General features: G+C 57.0%; 1 protein-coding gene across 2 annotated transcripts; it reads left to right on the plus strand.

Moving 5' to 3' along the window:
* Window positions 1-786: 786 nt before the first annotated feature.
* On the plus strand, window positions 787-22,232 carry ACE (angiotensin I converting enzyme; the record flags this gene model as incomplete). Of its 2 annotated transcripts, none has more annotated exons than XM_080712167.1 (25): window positions 787-1,032; window positions 1,666-1,833; window positions 2,401-2,494; window positions 2,861-3,004; window positions 3,410-3,601; window positions 4,099-4,196; window positions 4,508-4,680; window positions 5,015-5,238; window positions 5,523-5,667; window positions 5,914-6,012; window positions 6,159-6,285; window positions 6,593-6,800; window positions 7,439-7,575; window positions 8,791-8,949; window positions 9,165-9,252; window positions 12,064-12,207; window positions 12,414-12,605; window positions 14,877-14,974; window positions 15,144-15,316; window positions 17,226-17,449; window positions 17,732-17,876; window positions 18,139-18,237; window positions 21,173-21,295; window positions 21,636-21,823; window positions 22,003-22,232. In XM_080712167.1, 25 exons carry the CDS (start codon window positions 787-789, stop codon window positions 22,230-22,232), a joined length of 3,918 nt encoding a protein of 1,305 aa, XP_080568293.1. The 2 variants fall into 2 exon arrangements, with proteins under 2 accessions (XP_080568293.1, XP_080568292.1); XM_080712166.1 differs by having other exon boundaries at window positions 6,159-6,281; window positions 6,589-6,800.
* Between the last annotated feature and the right edge of the window lie 228 nt (window positions 22,233-22,460).

Genomic DNA, 22,460 nt, shown 5'->3' on the forward strand with positions numbered 1-22,460 from the left:
GTCACACAGCCTCCTGCGCACGCACGCTGCCCGGGGAGCCATCTGCGGGGGGCGAGAGTTCTACCCTGGGGGCCAGGGCCCCGGTGCTGAGCATCAGCCTCCACAAGCGCCCTGTGCACCCAGAGGACACCACTGTCCTCCTCCCCCAAGCCTGTCGCTTTGAGGGACACGTGGAGGAGACAGGAGGGGCCCGCAGGGAGCGGAGAGACCCGAGGTGACTTGGCGCACGCCGCTCAATCTGAGTGATAATTCTTCATCTGTAAAATGAGGGGGCTGTTCTAATCTCGGAGGCATTTTGCAGCTCCCAAAGCGTGCAGCTGTGAAGTTCTAGGGCTCTGCTGGGATCCTGTGCGATTGTTTCTGCCGAGCGACTGACTGGCAGCTGGGGTCCCAGCGGGCAGGGGGCAGGTGTGCGGGCGCTCGGGCCCTCGGCAGCTCGCCCTCCCGGGACGGAGCAGCCCCCGCACTCCTTCCCCCTGGCCCGCAGCCCGCGCCCCCTGCCCGGGGCCGGGCGAGGAGGCCGCGCGGGCCTTAACCCCTTCCCCGCCGCACCGCTCCCCCTGGCGGTCGGGAGGAGGCCGGGTGCGCCGCCGCGGCTGGCGGGCGTGCGGGAGGCCCCCGCGGGCTTCCTCGGGGCCGGCCGGGGGGCGGGCCGGGAGCCTGGCCCCCGCCCGCGCTCGCCCCGCCGGGCCCGGAGCGGGAGGAAGCGGCGGGCGGGGGCGGGGTGTGGCGGCGGCGGCGGCGGGCTTTATAGCCGGGGCCGCGGGCCGAGGGGCAGCGCGCGCCATGGGTGTCGCCTCCCGCCGGCCCGGGCCGCGGGCGCTGCTGCTGCTGCTGCTGCTGCTGCTGCGGCCGCCGCCCGCCCCGGCGCTCGACCCCGCGCTGCGGCCCGGCAACTTCTCGGCCGACGAGGCCGGGGCGCAGCGCTTCGCCGCCAGCTACAACTCGAGCGCCGAGCAGGTGCTGTTCCGGAGCACCGCCGCCAGCTGGGCGCACGACACCAACATCACCGCGGAGAACGCGCGGCGCCAGGTGGGCGCGGGCCGGGCGGGCGGGCGGGCGGGGCGGGCCGCCGGCGGCCAATCACGGGCCGCGGCCTGGGGGCGCCGGGCCGACCCCTCCCGCCGGCTGGACGCGGGCGGCACGCCGCTCTCGCCCTCCCGCCCCTCGGGCAGGCCGTGGGCCCCAGCGCGGGCAGGGCGCACGACCGGTGCCAGCAGCGCTGTCTGTCATCTATGGGAGGGGTGAGGTCGGCTCTTTCAAGGTTGTCTCCCCAGGTGGCAGCGCTCGGGATGGGGATCCGGGCTGAGGCACCAGCACCCTGAGCCCTGAGCCCTGGTCCTCTGGCAACTGCCTAGCCCCCCTCTGGAGGATGAATGACGTTCTGGTCACAGCACTTCGCTGTGTAGTCAGTTCCCTCACCCCTCCTCTCTCTTCTTGTCCCAATTTCTGCTCCACTGCTTCCCTGAGGCAGACTCCCCCCACGCCCTCCAGCTCCAGCTCAGAGGGCCTGGCTTCCCGCAAGCCCTAATCTACAAGACTGGGATCTCTGCGGGGCCGGGCTCCTGGGACCCTGGTCTTCCAATGCTCCCTCAGCACCACAGCCTCCCTCCCGTGTGCGGCCTCCGCTGAACTGGGTCATCCTTTTCCTCCTGGTGCCCACAGGAGGAAGCGGCCCTGCTCAGCCAGGAGTTCACAGAGGCCTGGGGGCAGAAGGCCAAGGAACTGTATGAGCCCATCTGGCAGAACTTCACCGACACCACGCTGCGCAGGGTCATCGGAGCCGTGCGCATCCTGGGCCCTGCCAACCTGCCCCTGGCCAAGAGGCAGCAGGTGGGCCTGAGGGAGGCGGAGCTGCAGTGTGAGGGGAAGCAGCCTGGGAGGAGGGAGGGTCTGTGCCATCTGGCTGTAGGGGAGCCAGGGAAGCACAGAGGGGCTGCTGGAAGCACTCGTCTTCCTTGGAAATGGGATGGGAAGTCGCTGTATATTAAAGCAAGGATTATAGAATAGAACGCCAAATTCAAGAGCTGGGGGTGCTCAGGAGTAGAGGATTTGCCTAGCCTGTGTGAGGCCGTGGATTCCATCTCCAGCACTGCATGCCCGTGCACGCACGTGCGCACACACAGTCAAGTTCAAGTAAAGTGTCTCCAGGAGATGCTAGGCCGTTCTGGGTTGTGGCCTTCCCTAGGAAGGTCCCAGGGCCCGGGACACTTGTTCCACTGGAGGAGGCACCAGTGTGCTCTGATCAGAAGCGCTGTGAGTGCCCCGCGTGAGCGGCTTGTCCGAGCCACAGGTCCTGTGCAGGCCATCTCTTCCTCCCAGCAAAGAGAGGAGGAGGTGGCTGCCTTCACTCCAGGGGGGCTGTTCATCCCTAATGTTGCCTCAACTCCAACTCCCCAGTACAACTCTCTGCTAAGCAACATGAGCAGGATCTACTCCACAGGCAAGGTCTGCTTCCCCAACAAGACTGCCACCTGCTGGTCCCTGGACCCAGGTACGCCCGTCAGTTCTCTGCTGGAGTTTCTAGCCTTTCCCCATCACCAGGAGAAGGGCATGTTTATCAGTAAACCCGAAGGCATTGAGCTCCAGTTGGGGCTGGACGGGACAGAAGTCCCCCTGCCCCTGCCCTATGGCTCTTCTTCTCCTGGGGAACTGATTTCTGGAGCCTCAGCCTCCTACGTGTAGCTCCTACGCAGGCCCCACTGCGGCTGGAGGCTGCCCGTGGCTCTGGGGGTTGGTTGGTGATGCTGAGGAAGCGGGCAGGAGGCGCAGGGGCCAGCGTGTGCTCACTGGTGGGAGCTGTTGCAAACTCCCAGAGTCTGCAGAATTCTCCTAACTGGCCCTGCTCTCCACGTCTCAGAGATCACCAACATCCTGGCTTCCTCGCGGAGCTATGCCATGCAGCTGTTTGCCTGGGAGGGCTGGCATGACGCCGTGGGTATCCCGCTGAAACCCCTGTACGAGGACTTCACTGCCCTCAGCAATGAGGCCTACGTGCAGGATGGTGAGCCTGCTTCTCCCTGTCCCTCCCAGCTGGCAAGGCGCTCTTCTCCGCCATCCCTGCTGAGCCCCAGCCCCTAAGGAAGACAGGAAGTGGTATGATGCTCCCAGAGCTGGCCGAGGCGTCCTGGCTGGTGGAGGCAGCACAGCGCCTGCAGCCAGCATGCCCCCTGTCCCCTTGCTGCTGCTAATCCTGGCACTACTCCCAGCCCTCGCTCCTCACTCTCTGGGATCTCTTTATTGAGAGCTTGGTGCAGCCCTTAGTTAAAAGCTACAGAAGAGCAACCCCAAACCACCATTTCCAGCTAGCTGACAGGTACAGGTGCATTAGCTGGGAAGGTGGCAAAGTTGAAGTTGAGGGTGGAGGGTACAAGCTTTGGGCCTGAGCTGCACCTTTCTACCCTGCTAGGCTTCTCGGACACGGGGGCTTACTGGCGCTCCTGGTATGATTCACCCACCTTTGAGGAGGACCTAGAGCACCTCTACCAGCAATTAGAGCCCCTCTACCTGAACCTCCATGCCTACGTCCGCCGTGCACTACACCGCCGCTATGGAGACAGATACATCAACCTCAAGGGGCCCATCCCTGCTCACCTGTTGGGTAAGGACCAGGGAGGCCTGGGGCTGGAGGGATGCCCAGGGGAAGGGAGCATTGTATGTTCACGCCCCACACAGAGGAGGCTCGACAGTGGTAGGCTCGACACACTCACCAGGGAGGGGTCCTCAGACTACAGGTGCACAAGTGACTTGACATTCAGAGCTAGTAAAGGGCAGAGGTAGGAGTCAAACCAAAGGCTTTGGCTCCAGGCCCCGTGGAGGAGGCAGCCCTAGTTCCTGTGGCTAGGTCTGGGCCTCCTCAGGGGTGGGAGGCAGGGACCTGGCATATTCAGGAAGGACCGCAGCAGCACTTTCTGGGCTGTGATCAGCCCCGGGGGGCATGGAGCACACAGGAGCAAGGATGAGGCTGATGTGTGAGGTGCCTGTCCAGAGCCTGGGTGCAGGTGCCAGCTCTAGGGTGCAGCTCAGTAATGTGCCTGGGGAAGCGGGTGAAGCTGAGCAGGGGCCAAGCCCACCCCATCAATCCCCTCCTCCATCCAGGAGACATGTGGGCCCAGAGCTGGGAAAACATCTACGACATGGTGGTGCCCTTCCCAGACAAGCCCAACCTCGACGTCACCAGTACCATGGTGCAGAAGGTCAGGGCTGGAATCAAGGCCCAGCTGGGGGAGTCACGGGTGGGGAGGGCATGGGAGGGTCACACCAGGGGCCAGGGTTGGGTGGGGCCATCTCTTTCCTGCCCCAGCCGACTGGGACAGGAGCTGGGGTCTTCCTCCACAGTGGGGTGTGAATGGCGGCCACCTTCATTGGTCTGCCGCAGTCCAGAGGCTGTTTCTGGGATGGGAGGCCACTGAGCTCAGAAGCCGACCATGGGTGGGGAGCTGCCCCCAGGACAGCTAGAGTGGGCTCCTGGCTGCTGGCTCCTGACCTGTCCCCACACCCCCAGCAGGGCTGGAATGCCACACACATGTTCCGAGTGGCCGAGGAGTTCTTCACCTCCCTGGGGCTCTTGCCCATGCCTCCAGAGTTCTGGGCACAATCGATGCTAGAGAAGCCATCCGATGGCCGGGAGGTGGTGTGCCACGCCTCGGCCTGGGACTTCTACAACAGGAAGGACTTCAGGTCCAGACCCCAGGAAGAGGGTGGCTGGGGCGCTGGTCCGCCTACTGGCCCCTGCACTGGCTGGGGCTGGTCTGTTCCAGGGACTGCAGGCATACAAAGCCGCTTTCCCTGGCAGCTCTGACACGCAGTCAGCCCTGTAGCTTGGCATGGAGGAAGATGGTATGATGGGTGGTGGGCCAGGGCCAGGGTCAAGAATGTGCTTGTTTCTAGCCACTTCTTGCCCCAGGGCAGTGCTCGCCTCAGCCTCTCCCTCAGGGGCCGCCCTCCCTAGTGCTCTGGCCCCGCCCCGCCCTCCCCTGTCCTTCACCCTCGGCTTGCCCTCTCCACACCCCAGGATCAAGCAGTGCACACGGGTCACGATGGACCAGCTGTCCACAGTGCACCATGAGATGGGCCACGTGCAGTACTACCTACAGTACAAGGACCTGCCAGTCTCCCTGCGCAGTGGCGCTAACCCCGGCTTCCACGAGGCCATTGGGGATGTGCTGGCCCTCTCCGTCTCCACTCCTGCACATTTATACAAAATTGGCCTGCTGGACAATGTCACCAATGACCCAGGTATGGACAGGGGGTGGAAAGCACCCGCCCTGGCTCCATTCAAATCCCTGCCAGCCCACGCGGGTCCCCACTGGCCCCTACTCAGATCTGCCCTTTTTGTTTTGGCTTCATGACCCCAGAACAGAGCCTCACAGCCCATCCTGAGCTCAGCATGCTTCAGAAATCCTCTTTCAAACAGGGCCCCACTCTCAGACTTCCCCTCTTTCCCTCTGCCCCGCCTCACCTCCCCTGCCCCAGCCAGACTCCCTCTCCCCCTGACTCCTCCTTATCACATCTTCCAACAGAAAGTGACATCAATTATTTGCTAAAGATGGCACTGGAAAAGATTGCCTTCCTGCCCTTCGGCTACTTGGTGGACCAGTGGCGTTGGGGTGTCTTCAGCGGGCGTACCCCCCCTTCCCGCTACAACTTTGACTGGTGGTATCTTCGGTGAGAAGAGGGATCGGAAGGGCCGAATCCCAGGGCTCTCTCTGCCCTCCAGGACAGCTGGGAACCTCCACCTCAGCCCCTCTCTCTACTGATGTCTCATCCTCTTACCCTCTGCCTTCTCCCTTCTTGCTTAAAATTCTCTCCCCCAGGAAGCTGCCTCCACTTCCCAGAGTGAGGAAGAGATGCCTTAGGACTCAGCCTGTATGCAGCCCTGAGTCCTAAGACAACTTAATCACCTTCTTCTAGAACCAAGTATCAGGGCATCTGCCCTCCGGTTGTCCGAAACGAAACCCACTTTGATGCCGGAGCTAAGTTTCATATCCCAAACGTGACACCCTACATCAGGTACTAGTGCCCCTGACCCTCTCCAGTTCAGTCCCCTCTCCCCTAGACAGCCTCTGGCCCAGCCTCTGCCTGCAGGACTTGGGACAGTACCTGGGGAAGGAACCCCTACTTCTGCCTCCTCTCTAATGCCCATCTTCTGCCTGCAGGTACTTTGTGAGTTTTGTCCTGCAGTTCCAGTTCCATCAAGCCCTGTGCAAGGAGGCAGGTCACCAGGGCCCACTGCATCAATGTGATATCTACCAGTCCACTGAGGCGGGGGCCAAGCTCCGGTGCGTGGTGGGGAGGGAGGGACGAGGGGAGGCTGAGGGGAGAGGCTGGTGGCAGAAGGTGTGTCTGCAGGCGACCAGCTGCTCAGGCCAGAAAGCATGCGGGGCTGGACTGCTGTGGGTAATTTTCCTATCTCTCAGCAAATATTTATTAAGTGGGCCTTTGGTTGCCATGGAGCAAGGCAGATGTCCCCTGCCACGCTCACAGGATCCTAGGTCCACTGCTCTTACAGCCAGTGGGGGACAGGTAGGCAGAGGGGCTATCATAGACCTGCATCCCCTGACCCATGACGCTCACTTTGCTTGACAGGCAGCTGCTGCAGGCAGGTTCCTCCAGGCCCTGGCAGGACGTGCTGAAAGACCTGGTGGGCTCAGATGCCCTGGACGCTCAGCCGCTGCTCAGCTACTTCATGCCAGTCAGCCAGTGGCTGCAGGAGCAAAACCAGAAGAACGGCGAGGTCCTGGGCTGGCCAGAATATCAGTGGCGCCCACCGCTGCCTGACAACTACCCAGAGGGCATTGGTAAAGCCTGAAGTGGGGGCAGGCTGGGGTGTCCTGGTCAGCTCCTCCCAAACGAACCCTGGTCTCCTGTCCTGGGGGACCAGGCAGCCCCCTGAGCTCATTATCCTCCCAGACACCCTAGAGAGGTTGTTCCCAGGCCTGAGGGCCCTAGGGGCAGGCTGGCAGAACGCTCTGCTCTATGAGGTCACACTGCAGACTCCATTTTATTGGCTGGGGGGCGGTGGCTGCAGGGCTGTGCTCTCCTGCGGCCATGGGCCAAGGTCGGGCTGTTCCAGGACTGCCCAGCCTCCTGTTCTTGCTGCTCTGCTGTGGCCACTTTCGGCTGGTCCCCAGCCAAGTGACCACTCACCAGGTGACCATCAACCAGGAAACATCCAGCCAGGCAACAACCAGAAACCAGACAACTCACCAGCAAACAACCAGCCAGAATACAACCAGCCAGACACCAACCAGCCAGACACCAACCAGCCAGATACCAATCAACCAGAGACCCCAGAGCCAAAGTGGGACCACCAGGAGAGGGGCAGGGCCTGGCGGGGGCCGGGAGGCAGGGGTCGCAGGTGGGAGCTCAGGGGAAACCGCACCCCCGAGAGGGGAAGGGGACTCTTGTCTGTTTTCCTCCACTCTCCGTCCTGCAGACCTGGTGACCGATGAGGCTGAGGCGAACAAGTTCGTGGAGGAATATGACCGCACATCCCAGGTGGTATGGAACGAGTACGCTGAGGCCAATTGGAACTACAACATCAATATCACCACAGAGGCCAGCAAAGTCCTGGTAGGGCCCCGCCCCACCCACCTGAGCCTGTGCCAGACACACGAACACATTCCCACAGACACTTGGGCTCACACACGCAGAGCACAAGGCCACCAGGATTTGTGAAAAGTCCTAGGGGAGTATTTAACACAATGCTCAATTTCTGATTTAGTGGGTAGGTATTCAACACCTGAACAAAATTTCTTTCACAAAACCAGGCATGGTGGCACATGCCTGTAATCTTATTACTGTTCAAGGCTGCCTTCAGCAGCTTAGCAAGAATGTGTTTCAAAATTTAAACACACACACACACACACACACACACACACACACACACACACACACAAATTTCTTTCACCGTAGCCAGCATGGTGGCACATGCTTGTAATCCCAGTACTTGGGAGGCTGAGATAGGAGGATCTCGGGTTCACTGTCAGCCTCAGCTACTTAGTGAGGCCCTCGACAACTTAGTGAGACCCTGTTTCAAAAATAAAAGAATACAAAATAGGGCTGGTGGTATACCTCAGAGGTAGAGTGCCCCTGGGTTCAGTCCCCAGTACCGCACCAAAAAAAAAAAAAATGTTGTTTTCTTTCACAAACAACCAGTCTCTAGAAACAGAGTCGCATCAGCCATGTACAAATGAGCAATGCCCAAACGGCTTTTAAGATTAGCTCAGTGTAGAGCATTTGCCTGGCAAGGACAAGGCCCTGGATTTAATTCCCAACACCAGAGGGAAAAAAAATTTGAAATCCCATTTGTCACCATCTCAAGGACCCCTCATCCCTCCTGTATAGCCAACTGTGGTCTCTAACCGTGGAAAGCTGACGTCACTGGACAGCCACTGTGTCCTGCGGACAATAGCCAGCCAGATACTCCACTGTCCTTTTGGCACAGTCACATCTGATGCCCACCCATTCCTCAGCAGCCTTGAAAAACTGGTGACCCCTGAAACCCGAGGCTCAAGGAGGCCACAGGGCTGCCTCCATCCTACCGGACTTTAAGACCCATGCAGGGCTCCCCTTTTCTGCCCCCACCAGGATAAGTCTCGCTCAACCCTAGGTATATGAGGGGTCATACTGTATCCAGGGCAATAACAGACAGCCCAGGTCATTACAGACACATGCGGCAGCTTGACCACACGGGCCCCTCTCACCCCGCCCCACCCCATAGCCTTTCTTGCACAGAGGCTGGTCCAAGCTCCAGGGCCCCATGACACAGTCCCCTGTGCCCCTCAGCTGCGGAAGAACTTACAGGTAGCCAACCACACCCTGAAGTACGGTACCTGGGCCAAGCAGTTTGATGTGAACAACTTCCAAAACGCCACCAGCAAGCGGATCATAAAGAAGGTTCAGGATCTGGATCGGGCAGCACTCCCAGTCCAGGAGCTGCAGGAGGTATGTGGATTGGGGGAGATGCAGGAGGCAGGGAGCCCAGCCCGGGGTCTGCCCTTCACGCTGGTCCCTCTTCTTTAATTTGCCAAGCATCAGTCATGTCCAGAATTCCCAAGAAGGTGGCACCCTTGGGGAACATGCTTCCCAGCACCCGGTGCATGGTGCCTGGCACCAGGGCAGAGGAATTCCCCCTCACTGGCCCTCTTTTTCCCTTGCAGTACAACGAGATCCTGCTGAACATGGAGACCATTTACAGTGTGGCCAACGTGTGCCACACCAATGGCACCTGTCTACAGCTGGAACCTGGTGAGAGCACTCCTGGGAAGGTCAGACAGAGAGGTGGGGGGCTGGGTTGTCATGGGGGTGCTGTCAGCTGAAGGGGGGATTGGAGCTTTCCTAACTTACTTCCTGTTTTTCTTCTACTTTGCCCCCACTCGGGAACCAGCACCTATTTCAGTCTTTGCTGTAATTTCCTAATTTGCTGCCCTCTACCTAGGACCCTCCCTAATTTTCTTTCTTCTCTAAATCCACCCCTCAGAGCATCAGGGTCTCAAATTTGCATTTCAAGGGCTTGGACTCAACAGGGAGAGAAGCCTCTCTGTCTCCTCCTCCTCCTCCTCCTCCTCCTCCTCCTGTGGTACTGGGCATTGAACTCAAGGGCGTTCTACCTCTGAGCTACACCCCCAGCTCTTTTTTATTTTGAAATAGGGTCTCGTTGAGTTACTAAGATTCTCAGTAAGTTGCTAAGGCTGGCCTCAAACCTGTGACCCTCTTGTCTCTGTCTCAGCCCTCAGCCTCCCTTCTTTTCTTTTCTTTTCTTTTATTTATTTTTATTTTTATTTTTGGTGGTACTGGGGTTCCTGGAAGCCCTTCTACCTCCAGGCTACACTCCCAGACCTATTTTATATTTTTGAAACAGGGTCTCTTACGCCAGCATGGCTGGCTTCGAACCTGCGCAATCCTCCTGTCTCCGCCTCCCAAGCGTGGGGATTACAAGCGTGCGCCACCACGCCGGGCTCTTTTATTTTTTTTAATGACACTAGAGATTGAACCCAGAGGCATTCTACCTCCAAGCCATACCCTCATTTCTTTTTTAATTTTTGTTTTGAAACAGAGTCTCACTAGGCTATTGAGAATCTCACTAAGTTGCTGAAGTTGGTCTTGAGCCTTCTCCTGTCTCAGCCTCCCAAGGACTGAGATTACAGGTGTGCGGCACAACCGGGAGGATAGATGGATGTCTCCTGGATCCTACCCAAGCCATCTGACTTTCTTGGGCCTCTCCAGCCAGCACTAGCTGATGAAGCTGGGCTCAGGCAGGATGAGTCAGAGTTGCACAGTCCCCGGGAGCCCCAGACTAGAACCTGGCCTCTATTCCCAGCCCGTCCCCACCCTACATCACCCTCCCTCCTCCACCACTCCCAGCTGCCCAGGTGAAGACTGGCTCAGCAGCCCACTTTTTTTTTCTCCCACCTGGTCTTCCTTAGCTCATCCCCTTTGGAACAGGTCACTCTGAGCCAGGCATGGTGGTGCACTCTTGTAATCCCAGTACATAGGAGGCTGAGACAGGAGGATCGCAGGTTCACGGCCAGCCTCAGCAACTCAGTGAGACTCTGCTTCAAAATGAAAAATAAAATAGGGCTGAGGGTGTGTGGCTCAGAGGTAGAATGCCCTTGGGTTCAATCTCCAGTACTATACACACCAAAAAAAAAGGTCATTCTGGACCCATGGGTGTCCACGCAGATATCCTCCTGACACCCCCCTCCTGGCCCATCCTTTCCAGAATTGGGTAGCTAGAAGTATAAACATTCTTCATGAGGAATCTCTGGCCAGAAATGGTTTCTTCCTGGCCCCTGGCCCAGCTCCCATGTTAGAACAATGACGAATACAAAGGGAAATGGAAAATAAACAGGAGGGAGAAGCAGTTTTCCCAGGGCCGGGTTTGGCTACAGGTGGTGGATGTGGCACGCACACAGAGTGGGGTGAGGGGAGCACGTACATGCCCATGCGTGTCTGTGCATGTGCATCTGCATGCGTGTGTTTATGCAGAAGAGCACTGAAAGGAGTGTGGCCGGCGGCGCCCACCCGGTGACCCCTTGATGGGGCGGGGCCGTCAGGTCACTGACACCGTGAAAATTAGAAGCCCAAGAGGACCCAAAGACATAGCACCAGAGAGCAGATGTGAAATTCTCAAAATAATATATTTAATAATTCTTTGAATTTACTTTCTTTGTGACAAGCGATTATCCTACACCACGCTTCAAAACAGGGAGAGAAAAATCACTAGACTAACGCTGAGGGTTTGGGGAGCGACTGATGCCTTTGGCGGCCTCCTCCTCCTCCTCCTCCTCCTCCTCCTCCTCCTCCTCCTCCTCCTCCTCCTCCTCCTCCTCGGGCCAGGTCCAGCGTAGCAAGCGAAGCTGTCAATCTGTCTGTGGGGCCGACCTCACATAACCCTCACCCACACTTGATGTTATAATCAGGAGGCTACACACTTAGCCAGGAACACCCACCCAGGGCTTCCCGTTCCTGGCAACACTCAGTCCTTTGCAGTTCCAAGTCTTCCTGGCTATTCTTTAATCCAGCATTGACCGGTAACTTGTGAAGGGCACCCTGGGCACCCGGGGGCCACACGGCAACGAGGAGGCTCAGTGCCAGCTTAGGACCCTAGGCTCCTACTCCATTTCCCCTCGCCCCTGTTTCTAGATCAGGAGAGAGGCTTGCCTCACGTAATTTGGGGTCAGTGTGAGGGGGACGTGGGGCCTTTGGAGCCCCAAGCCATTTCTCCCGGGGAGAGGGAATGAATGAGCAGCTGCCCTGGAGTCGGGCATCTTTGTTTCTCCCTCAGCTCAGCCACATCTTGGCAGGGCCGGGCAGGAGGGCCGGGCACATCCCTCGCAGGGCTGCTGAGGCCTGCTGGTGTCTGAGATTATGGCACACGGCGCGTAGCCCCAGGCGGGTGCCTCGGGAGCTCCTGGTTGGTACCAGCTCCCCTTCTCTCTCCCCTTCCGTGGGACGTGCTGCCTCTATAGTCATTTAGAGGCAATCTTGTCTGAGTTGCCCTTGTAAGTTGAAGGAAGCCGTGGGCTGGTGGCTCAGCTGCTCCCCTCCCCACCTTAGATCTGACAAATCTGATGGCCACATCCCGGAAATACGAAGAACTGCTGTGGGTGTGGAAGAGCTGGAGAGAAAAGGTGGGGAGAGTCCTCCTCCCTTATTTCCCGAAGTACGTGGAACTCACCAACAAGGCCGCCCGACTCAACGGTGAGTCCCTTCTGCCAGTACCGCCGGCTCTGGTTTCTGCCTCAGCCCAGCCACAGGTTTCTCCTGGCCCCTATCCCCTGTCTGGATTCCTCAAAGAGGTCCTTTGAGACCTGAATCCCTGGGAAAGGCAGGCCCCTGGAGGTGGCAGGGAGGTGCGGGGGGGCAGCAGTTGGTGATGGGAGAGCCTGGCCTTGTCCCCCACACAGGCTACGTCGATGCAGGGGACTCATGGAGATCCATGTACGAGACACCATCCCTCGAGCAAGACCTGGAGCAGCTCTACCAGGAGCTGCGGCCGCTCTACCTGAACCTGCACGCCTACGTGCGCCGCGCCCTGCACCGCCACTACGGGCCGCAGAACATCAACCTGGAAGGCCCCATTCCTGCCCACCTGCTGGGTGAGGGCACCTGCCCAGCCTTGAGGGGGGGAGAGTGGGCAGCAAGGTTGGGGCAGGACCGGCCAGAGGGCAGAGAGTAGACTCGGAGAGTGACAGGTCTTGAGCCCTGGAGGGAGCATGACCCGTGCTGGAGGGAGAGGTCTGGGGAGGTCCCTGCTTGCCTTTGGTGCCACATTTTTAATATTTTTGGGGGGGTGGTGATGGGAATTGAACCCAGGGCCTTATGTGTGCCAGGAAAGCGCTCTGAGCTACACCCCCAGCCACATTGTGCACCATAGATGGGGGAGAAGCTCATCATCTCATGGGGAGAGCACATCACCCGCCATGCCCAAGACAGCACGAGCCAGGGAGAGGAAGGTCTGGGAGTCGGGGTCAGAGAGAGAACCATGAAAGATGAGGGGTTTGACAGATGGGAAAGGGGATGGGGAGACACACAGCACCCAGACCAAGAGAGCTAGCACAGAAGAATCCAGAGCTATAGATCCATCTCAGCTGCTGGTCCTTCAGCTTCCAAGGGTTGCAGAGCCAAATGCCAAGTGTGTGACAGAGGCTGTGGAAGTCAATGAGGGAGGGAAGGACTGGAGAAACGTCAAGGCTACCAGTTATCTGTCCCCTTTGGGCCATTGGGAACACTTTCCTGGAGGCTATACTGTTACGAGCAGAGAGGCCAGAGGCCATGGAAAAGGCATAAGGGAGATACCAGAGGTGGTCCCGCTGGGGTGTAGGTCCCATTTAGCCTGGAGAATCACTGTAGCTGAGACTAGCCCTGTTGATTCCTCTCTGGTGAGACCAGAGAATATCAGAGTGGCCCTCAGCTCAGAGACTCACAAGCATAGACCCTCAGAGGAAAGTAGTACCCTAGGGTGGCCCGGAGCTTACAGCTGGAGCTCAGAACTCAGACTCCCATGCCCACCGTGGGCAAAGGAGCAGCCACCTCCATGTGTCCTCTCCCCCCATCACTAACTCACTGGTTTGCCCTGATATCAGCCCCAGTATACTGTTCCTTGGCTGTAAGACTCCTGACTCCACATCTACATTTGAAACTTCCACTCATTCCAAATATCTTTCTTTGTTCCAGTCCTGGAGAACTAGGTTCTTTTATTACTCTCAGCTCAGAGGCATTAACCTCTCCCAAAGGAGACAGCTAGTTCTCAACAGTAACCCACATAAACTCACTTCAGGGGATCCGGCCACGTCGCTTAGGAGCTGTGAACCCCTGGGGTAGGTTCTCAACTCTCTAGCACCAATTTCCTTTAATATACAGTAGAAATCATAAGAGTACCTGGGTGAAGGCCAGATTGCAAATGAATACACACAACACGCTGGGCGTGGTGGTCAGGAAGCGGAACCATGCGGGCATACCTTTACCAGGGACCTGTTCATGGACTGTGAAGATTATCTCAATTCCCTGACAATCAGCAAACTCCTGACCAGTAACCAGTGCGCTAATGACCTTGTGGGTTGGATACGAAGTTTGGAGATGAGGCATGTCAAATGCCCAGCACAGTATACACCTGTAAGCTCAGTACTTGGGAGGCTGAAACAAGAGAATTGCAGGTTCAAGGACAGCCCCAGCAACTTAGATAAAATTAGATATATATTTTCAAAATTATATATTTAAGCCGGGTATAGTAGTACATGCTGTAATCCCAGTACTTGAGAGGGTGAGGCAGGAAGATTGAAGGTTCACAGCCAGCCTCAGCTACTTAGTGAGACCCTTTGCAACTTAGTGCAACCCTGTTTCAAAATAAAGAATAAAAAAATAGGGCTGGGGTGTAACAGGAAGATAGAATGTCCCTGGGTTCAACCTCCAGTTCTGCAAAAAACAATATATTTACTATAATGTATATGTAATATACATATATATTAGGACTGAGATGTGGTTTGAAGGTAGAGTGCTCCTGGGTGCAATCCCTAATTCTGCCAAAAATAAACTGCCCAGCATAGTGTGTACACAGCAGGTGCTCAAGAGATTCTGGGATCTAGCTCTCCCCACAGGATGACACTGGCCCTAAAAAGTGTCTCCTTGAAGCTGGGCGTGGTGACACATGCTTGTAATCCCCGCGCTTGGGAGGCAGAGACAGGAGGATCGCGCAGGTTCGAAGCCAGCCGCGTGCACTGGCTTAGGAGACCCTGTTTCCAAATAAAAATGTAAAAATGGGTCTGGGAGTGTAGCCCAGAGGTAGAAGGGCTTCCAGGAACCCCAGTACCACCAAAAAAAAAAAAAAAAGTGTCTCCTCTGTCTACCATCTCTTCCCCACCCTCCTTCAGGGAACATGTGGGCGCAGACCTGGTCCAACATCTATGACTTGGTGATGCCCTTCCCATCAGCCTCCAAGATGGACGCCACAGAGGCCATGATAAAACAGGTGTGCACAGCCAGGTTCCTCCTCCTCACAGCCACAGGGGAGGGGGAACCTCGGGCTCAGGAGTTTCCTCCAGCTTGCCTCTCTCCCAGCTGCTCCCCACTCCCCATCCCCTGCCGGGACAGTCTGTTCCCAGAGCCCCCAGTTAGGGCAGCGCTCCCTCCACTTGCAGGGCTGGACCCCCAGAAGGATGTTTGAGGAAGCTGACAGTTTCTTCACCTCTCTGGGACTGCTGCCTGTGCCCCCCGAGTTCTGGAACAAGTCGATGCTGGAGAAGCCCACTGATGGGCGGGAGGTGGTGTGCCACGCCTCGGCCTGGGACTTCTACAATGGCAAGGACTTCAGGTCTGTCCAGCAGCTTCTGGGGGAGGGGGCAGCTCTCCTGAGCCCAGGGACATGGAAATGGGCCAAGTCAAGGCCAGGTAGCCATTCCCTCAGAAAGAGCAAGGGGGATGGGAACAGTTTGGGATGGAGCTTAGGACTTGAGGACCAAGAGGGTTGGACCAGAATCAGCTGGAACACGGGCTCCTTTCTGGCAGAAAACTCCTCGTCCCTTGAGTAGGTCTCCTTGAGCTCTGGCTGGCTCTGTCAGAATGGTCACTGGGGGATGCTCAAAGTCCCAGTCCTGGGGGTGATCTCTGTGCCAGCCACCCAGCCTACCCCCCTCCCAGACAGCCCCAGCATGCAGCTGGCCCCCTCTTGGGAGCAATGATGGGACACAGTGGGCTCAGGGGTTTCACACAGACCCACTCTCCCCACAGACAGGCCAGATGCTGCCTTCATCAGGATGAGGTTTTACTTACCTACTGCTGCATAAAACCACCCCAAAACTTAGTGGTATAATAAAAAAAAAACCCAGGTGACTATGCTCAAGATTTTATGGGCCAGTAATTTAGCCCATGCAGGGTGGAAATGGCCTGTCTCTGTTCCACAGTGGTGGAGACCTTAGTTTGGGTAAGTGTAGTTGTGGGGCTGGGGATGGAACCCAGGGACTTGCACATGCTAGGCATGTGCCCTGCCACCAAGCTTCAGCCCCAGCCCCAGTCGGGGTAACTTTGGGCTAGGATGGCTCATCTGGGACCTTCTGCCCAGAGCCTGGGTTCTGAGTTCTGTTGGCTGAATTCCTTGGTACTTCTCCACATGGCTTTTACAGGGCAGAGTGTTCAAGTCAGCCCCGAAGCTCACACACTGGGTGCCTGGTTGGGATAGCTGGACAGCGGGTGGGGGGCTGAGGATCCCCCCGTCCTGGCTGGTTGGAGTTCCCACACAGTATGGCACTCTTAGCCAGGCAAATTTATTTCTGGGAAGCTGGCATCCCCCTGAGCGAAAACAGAATCAGCCAGGACTCTTAAAGGCTAAGTCTAAAACTGGCCAAAAGTCCTATTTGTCATGTTTTATTGGCTAAAAGAAGTCCCAAGAACAACCCAGATTCAAGAGAAGAAAAAAACAAAACACCCTACTTTTGTAAGAAGTGGCAAAGATGGCCTTCCACAGTTGACGAAGTGTCTCTTATAAGAAGAGTAGACACAGCTCCTAGAACCAAACTAGACAGGACTCACTGAGCTGCCTGGCCTTGGCCCTCCTCAGGCACCCAGGATCAAGGGGGCAAGAGCTCTTGTGGACATCCTCCTCCTCTGAATGGGGAGCCAGAAACTAGACAAACCCAACCTCATTGTAACCAGAGCCTCCCCTTGTGAGAACAACGGAAAAGAGACGAGCCTCTCCAGTTAGATCTGGAGGATCAACAGGAGGAGGTAGAACCCTCTGGCCTGGGCAGCTCTGTAGCTGACATTTAGTCCTGGCCCTAAAAGTATGCTTTGGGGAGTATGTTTGCAGGCATTGGGTTGCATGAGATGCAGAAAATAGCCCAGCCATTGTTGTTTCCTTCAGGAAGCCCCGTCTTGGGAGATAAACATAGGTACACAGGAAGCCACGGGATACACATTCTAGAAAGCATAGAGATGAGTGTCTCAGTACCTCTACAGCAAGAACTTTGTATGGTCAGAAAGCAACAGGCAGTATGAGATGGAGTCGTTCAGGAAAGCAGGAGGCAGAGGAATGGCTGGAATGATGTTACTTTAGGGGCTCCCAGTCCCCAGAATCCCCCCTTCTCAGGCTCACTCCATTTCTCCTTTCTACCTACCTTCCATCATGTCTGTTTCCTGCACACAGCAGCCCTGGGGTCTGTTCTGTGTGCCGCGAGGCTCCTCACAGTCCCTCTTGTGACACCCTGCCTCCGGCTCTGTGTTCCCAGGATCAAGCAATGCACCACTGTGAACATGGAGGACCTGGTGGTGGCCCACCACGAAATGGGCCACATCCAGTATTTCATGCAGTACAAGGACCTGCCAGTGGCCTTTCGGGAGGGCGCCAACCCTGGCTTTCACGAGGCCATCGGTGATGTGCTGGCCCTCTCCGTGTCTACCCCCAAGCACCTGCACAGTATCAACCTGCTGAGCAGCGAGGGCGACGGCTACGGTGAGAAGGGAACAGAAGACCCTGGGGGCGGAGGCCAAGAGGGACAGGAGCTTGGGAGGAAGCCTGGGAGCTAGGGGAGGCAAGGGTGTCCCAGCAGAAGGGAGCTCCAGCAGGGTAAGCCCGAGAGGATAGGACCATCCCAAGAGGGCAGGTATTAGGGGGTCCAAAGAAGTACAGTGCCCCTGCCTCCCTCCACCCATTGCATGTCCCAGGGCTGAGCTGCCAGGTACCCACAGGAGGCAGGCACACACCTGAGCTGGGCTCCCTTCCTTCTCTCTGCAGAACACGACATCAACTTTCTGATGAAGATGGCCCTCGACAAGGTTGCCTTTATCCCCTTCAGCTACCTCCTCGATCAGTGGCGCTGGAGGGTATTTGACGGAAGCATCACCAAGGAGAATTACAACCAGGAGTGGTGGAGCTTGAGGTTCTTGAACACTCCCTGGGCGGTGGATTGGAGGAGTCCCTGTCCCTGCGTGTCTGAGGATGGGCCGGTGGGGGGTGAGCGTGTGTATAAGTGGTGGGGGTCACAGAGGGTGCTTGGGGCACAGATGCAGAGCATGCAGGAGCACAAGATGGGTCCATGTAACCACAGGTGTGAGGACCACCCTTCAAGCCAAAATGCCAACGCCCCCCCCCCATCTTGGTTCTCCCCACACCCTCCCTCCAACATATCTTCCCCTCGGCAGGATGAAGTACCAGGGTGTCTGCCCCCCAGTGCCCAGGTCTCAAGGTGACTTTGACCCAGGGGCCAAGTTCCACGTCCCTTCAAGTGTGCCTTATATCAGGTAACAGGGAGAGGGAGGGGCACCACAAAGGGCTGTATCCACGGCTCTGTGATTGAACGGTTGTCACTCTGCACCCCGTCCTGGAGCTGCCCGGTCAGGCCTGGGGAGCTTGCACACGGCCCCTGCCGGCTGGCCTGCTCACCTGCTGCCACGGTGAGCAGGGGTCTTTAAACATGCTTTTGATGAGAGCCTCTACCATCCAAACCATTGAAAAGAGAGACTTCACCTAAAATGGCTAATGGTTACCAGCTGGGTAACCATAACTACTTAACTGGGTCGTTAACATTAACCATGACACATGACTGTATAGTTAACATTAACCGTGACACATGATTGGATAGTTAACATTAACCGTGACTCATGGCTGGATGGAGCCTGAGCATAGTTGATTTTTTTCGTTATCTTTTGCTTTATGGCTTTGTTTTTTGGGGTTTCTTTGTTTTTTTTGGTTTTGGTTTTGGTACTAGGGGTTGAACTCGGGCATTCTACCTCCAAGCTACACCCCTAGCCTGATTTATTTTTATAATGAAACAAGGCCTTACTAAGTTGCTGAGGTTGACCTTGCTAAATTGCTGAGTCTGGTCTCAAACCCGTGATCCTCTTGTCTCAGCTTCCCAAATACTGAGATATAGGCACATGCCACCACATCCAGCTTTGCTTTTTGTTTTGTTTTGTGGTACTGAGGATTGAGCCCAGGGGCATTTTATCTCCAAGCTATACCCCCAGGTCTATTTTTATTTGGAAACAGGGTCTCAGTAGGTTGATGAGCGTCTCACTATTTGCTGAGGCTGCCCTCAAGTACTGGGGTTACAGGTGTACATCTCCATGCCCAGGTTTTTTTTTTTTTTTTTTTTGGTGGTGGTACTGGGGTTCCTGGAAGCCCTTCTACCTCCAAACTACACTCCCAGACCTATTTTTACATTTTTATTTGGAAACAGGGTCTCTTAAGCCAGCGTGCGCGCTGCTGGCTTCAAACCTGTGTGATCCTCCTGTCTCTGCCTCCCAAGCGCGGGGATTACAAGTGTGCACCACCACACCCGGCTTTTTTATTTTTTTTCCAGTACTGGGGATGGAAACCAGGGGCACTGCACCTCCAAGCGACATCCCTACCCCTATTTTTTTAGTCCTTTTATTTTTGAAACAGGGTCTCACTGAGTTGCGAAGTGCCTCCCCAGCTAGCTAAGGCTGTCTACGAACCATGATCCCGAGATCCTCCAGTCTCCGCCTCCTGAATGAAGGGATTACAAGCCTGCGCCACCATGCCCGGCCTTTTGCTTTGTTTTTTAATGAACCTCAAGCTGAACTAGTTAAGTCTCACTAGGCACATAGAAATCATATGCAACATTTTAATTTTTATTTTATTACTGTGCTGGGAACCAAACCCAGAGTCTAGCACATGCTAGGCAAGAGCTCTACCCCTGAGATACATCCCCTTGGTTTTGTTTATTAAACAAGATTGTGGGTCCTTTGCTATTACTGTTGTGGGTCCTTTGCTATTACTGAACATATGGCCTTTTGCATACTTTGACTTGCATTTGAAGGGCTCTTCTGTACCCTAAAGCTCAGGTTCGAGGCCCAGTTCAATCAGGAGGCAGGCTCATTAGGGGAAGGTTACAGTCATGGCTTGGGGTCAAAGCTTGTGTTCATGACTTTGCTTCCTGGAGCAACTTCCTCAGTGGTCAGCATCTCTGCCCGCCTTGGATCCCGTTTCACAGGATGGTCCCAAGGGCTAGCTTCCTGATGTACTGTCGTTACGTAGCATGCTCTGGAGCTGGTGGCCATGGTCCACCATTGTTAAATGCTCTTAAGTGGAATGCCTAGGCAGCCTCTTTTCTTCCATGGGCTATAGGAGGGTGCTTGTTGAGGCGGAGGAAAGATGGGTGTGAAATTCGGAGCCCTCCAGAGAGGACTGGGGCTGGGGAGACCTCTGGACGGAGTTCTAGTTTCCCTTGGGCCGTAGGTAGCCCAGGCCACCCAGGAGTAAAATCTGAGAGCAGGAAGGGCCTCCTGGAGAGCTGTGGCCCCTCCTCCTTGTCCCCTGTGTCCCCAGAAGCAGAGTGAAGGCAGACCCTACCCACTCTGCCCGCCTCTCCACCCTGGCACAGGGCCGGCGTATAGTGGAATGGGTGACATCTGCCCTCCAGAGTCCAGGAAGGGAGGGAGCACTTCAATTGCCCAGGTGACAGAGGAGCAGGGAGCACCACACCAGGGCACGTCAGGCAGGGCTGACTTGGACAGCACCACAGGGATGACCCTGAGGGAGCGCCCTCCCCTGCCCACTGGAGCCTTTCCTGGTATCAGCGGTGTGATGGTTAGCTTCCCAGCTTGGCACGGATGCTTAGCCAGGCAAGGCAGGCAGAGGAGATTTGGCTGCTCTAAAGACACACATTCCACCTCCCGGCCAGCAGCTTGAGCAAAGCACTTTGAGGAAATGCCAGAGAAGTGAGTGGCACATGGCTGGCACCCTGTATGCTGGCTGGAACATGGAAACCCCTTCAGACTTGGCAAGGCTGCTCTGGCCTGGACCGGCAGGCTTCTACCAGGGAACTCCTGATGCTTGGAATAACCAATGGGGTTGGCTCCCCTGCCCACATCACCCTACATGATCCAAGGTGACCCACTGGCAACACAGCCTCTGCTTGCATACATCCCAGGGATGGGGACCTCACGGCCTTCAAAACCACCTGCCGACTCTTTGACGGGCTCTCCCCTGACGCTGCGTGCCCAAGAAGCGAAGGTGGCCGTGTGGGTGAAAGGGGAGGCATCCTTACGAGCACTTGGCCAACTCCCAAGGCCTTCAGGGTGGACTCGCCCTGAAGTCCTGACCACACCCTGCTCTGCCGGGTCCTGAACCACAGGAACAGAAGGGGCTGGGTCTCGGTGGCACCAGCCCTCCGCCCACCGCGCTCCCCGCTCCGCCTCCCCTCCGCTCCAGGTACTTTGTCAGCTTCATCATCCAGTTCCAGTTCCATGAGGCGTTGTGCCAGGCGGCTGGACACAAGGGCCCCCTGCATAAGTGTGACATCTACCAGTCCAAGGAGGCAGGGAAGCTCCTGGCGTGAGTGTCCTCTGGCTCTCCTTTGACTTTCTCTGTGCTGTGACCTGCCCCCTGTCCCTTGAGCCCAATAGGGCTAGTCCGCCTTTACCTGCCATTTGGACTCATGAGCTGGGCCCTCCCAGCGGTAGCCTGGGTCACCCTGCCTCTGACCCGCCACTCCAGTAAGAAAGTGGAGCCTGAGCCAGGCCCTCCCTCTCGCTCAGCCCCATTCCTGCCCAGGCCCTTCCAATCTTAAACAGAAGTTTCAGATGGGAGAGGGGAGTGAAGCCGGCTATCAGGTGGGGGCAAGAGGAGCTAGGCCATTCTGACTCAGTTTCCCCCTCCCTGGTGCCTCCCCCAGGGACGCCATGAAGCTAGGCTGCAGTAAGCCATGGCCAGAAGCCATGAGGTTGATCACCGGCCAGCCCAACATGTCGGCCTCATCCATGATGAACTATTTCAAGCCGCTGATGGACTGGCTCCTCACTGAGAACGGACGGCATGACGAGAAGCTGGGCTGGCCACAGTACAACTGGACGCCAAACTCTGGTACCACCACCCGCCCCACTGCCAGCCCCACACCCGACCCCCAGAGCCTCCTGCAGGGCTGAGCCCCTCTCCAGCCCAGGCAAGGACTGGGAGGGGGCTCTGACTTCAGACCAAGGACAGGGGGCCGGAGCCGAGCGCGTGGCCCTGCCACTGCCCTATCTTCTTGCTTCCTCGCCCAGCTCGCTCAGAAGTCCCCCTCTCCGATAACAGCCGCGTCAACTTCCTGGGCATGAGCTTGGAGCCACAGCAGGCCCGTGTGGGCCAGTGGGTGCTGCTCTTCCTGGGTGTCGCCCTGCTGGTGGCCACCCTGGGCCTCGCCCAGCGGCTCTTCAGCATCCGCCACCACAGCTTCCATCGACCCCACCGCGGGCCCCAGTTTGGCTCAGAGGTGGAGCTCAGACACTCCTGAGATGACCGGGCTGGCCTGGGCCGACGGGGGAAGTGTCCCAGAGAGACCCGGAAGGGGAGAATGGGGACATGGCAGGCAGCTGAGTGCACACCCCAGCCGGCCTTCCTCCTCTTTCCGCCCTGTCCCTCTCCCCTCTGTCCTCCAGGCCACTGGCCACAGGGCCCCTGCCCCGGATTACATTCTCCAGGCACCCTGCCATTTAACAAACACTTTCCCCCAAGTCTCTCT

Source organism: Muscardinus avellanarius, assembly GCF_963383645.1.
Source record: "Muscardinus avellanarius genome assembly, chromosome: 16".
In the NCBI taxonomy this organism is placed as follows: Eukaryota; Metazoa; Chordata; class Mammalia; order Rodentia; family Gliridae; genus Muscardinus; species Muscardinus avellanarius.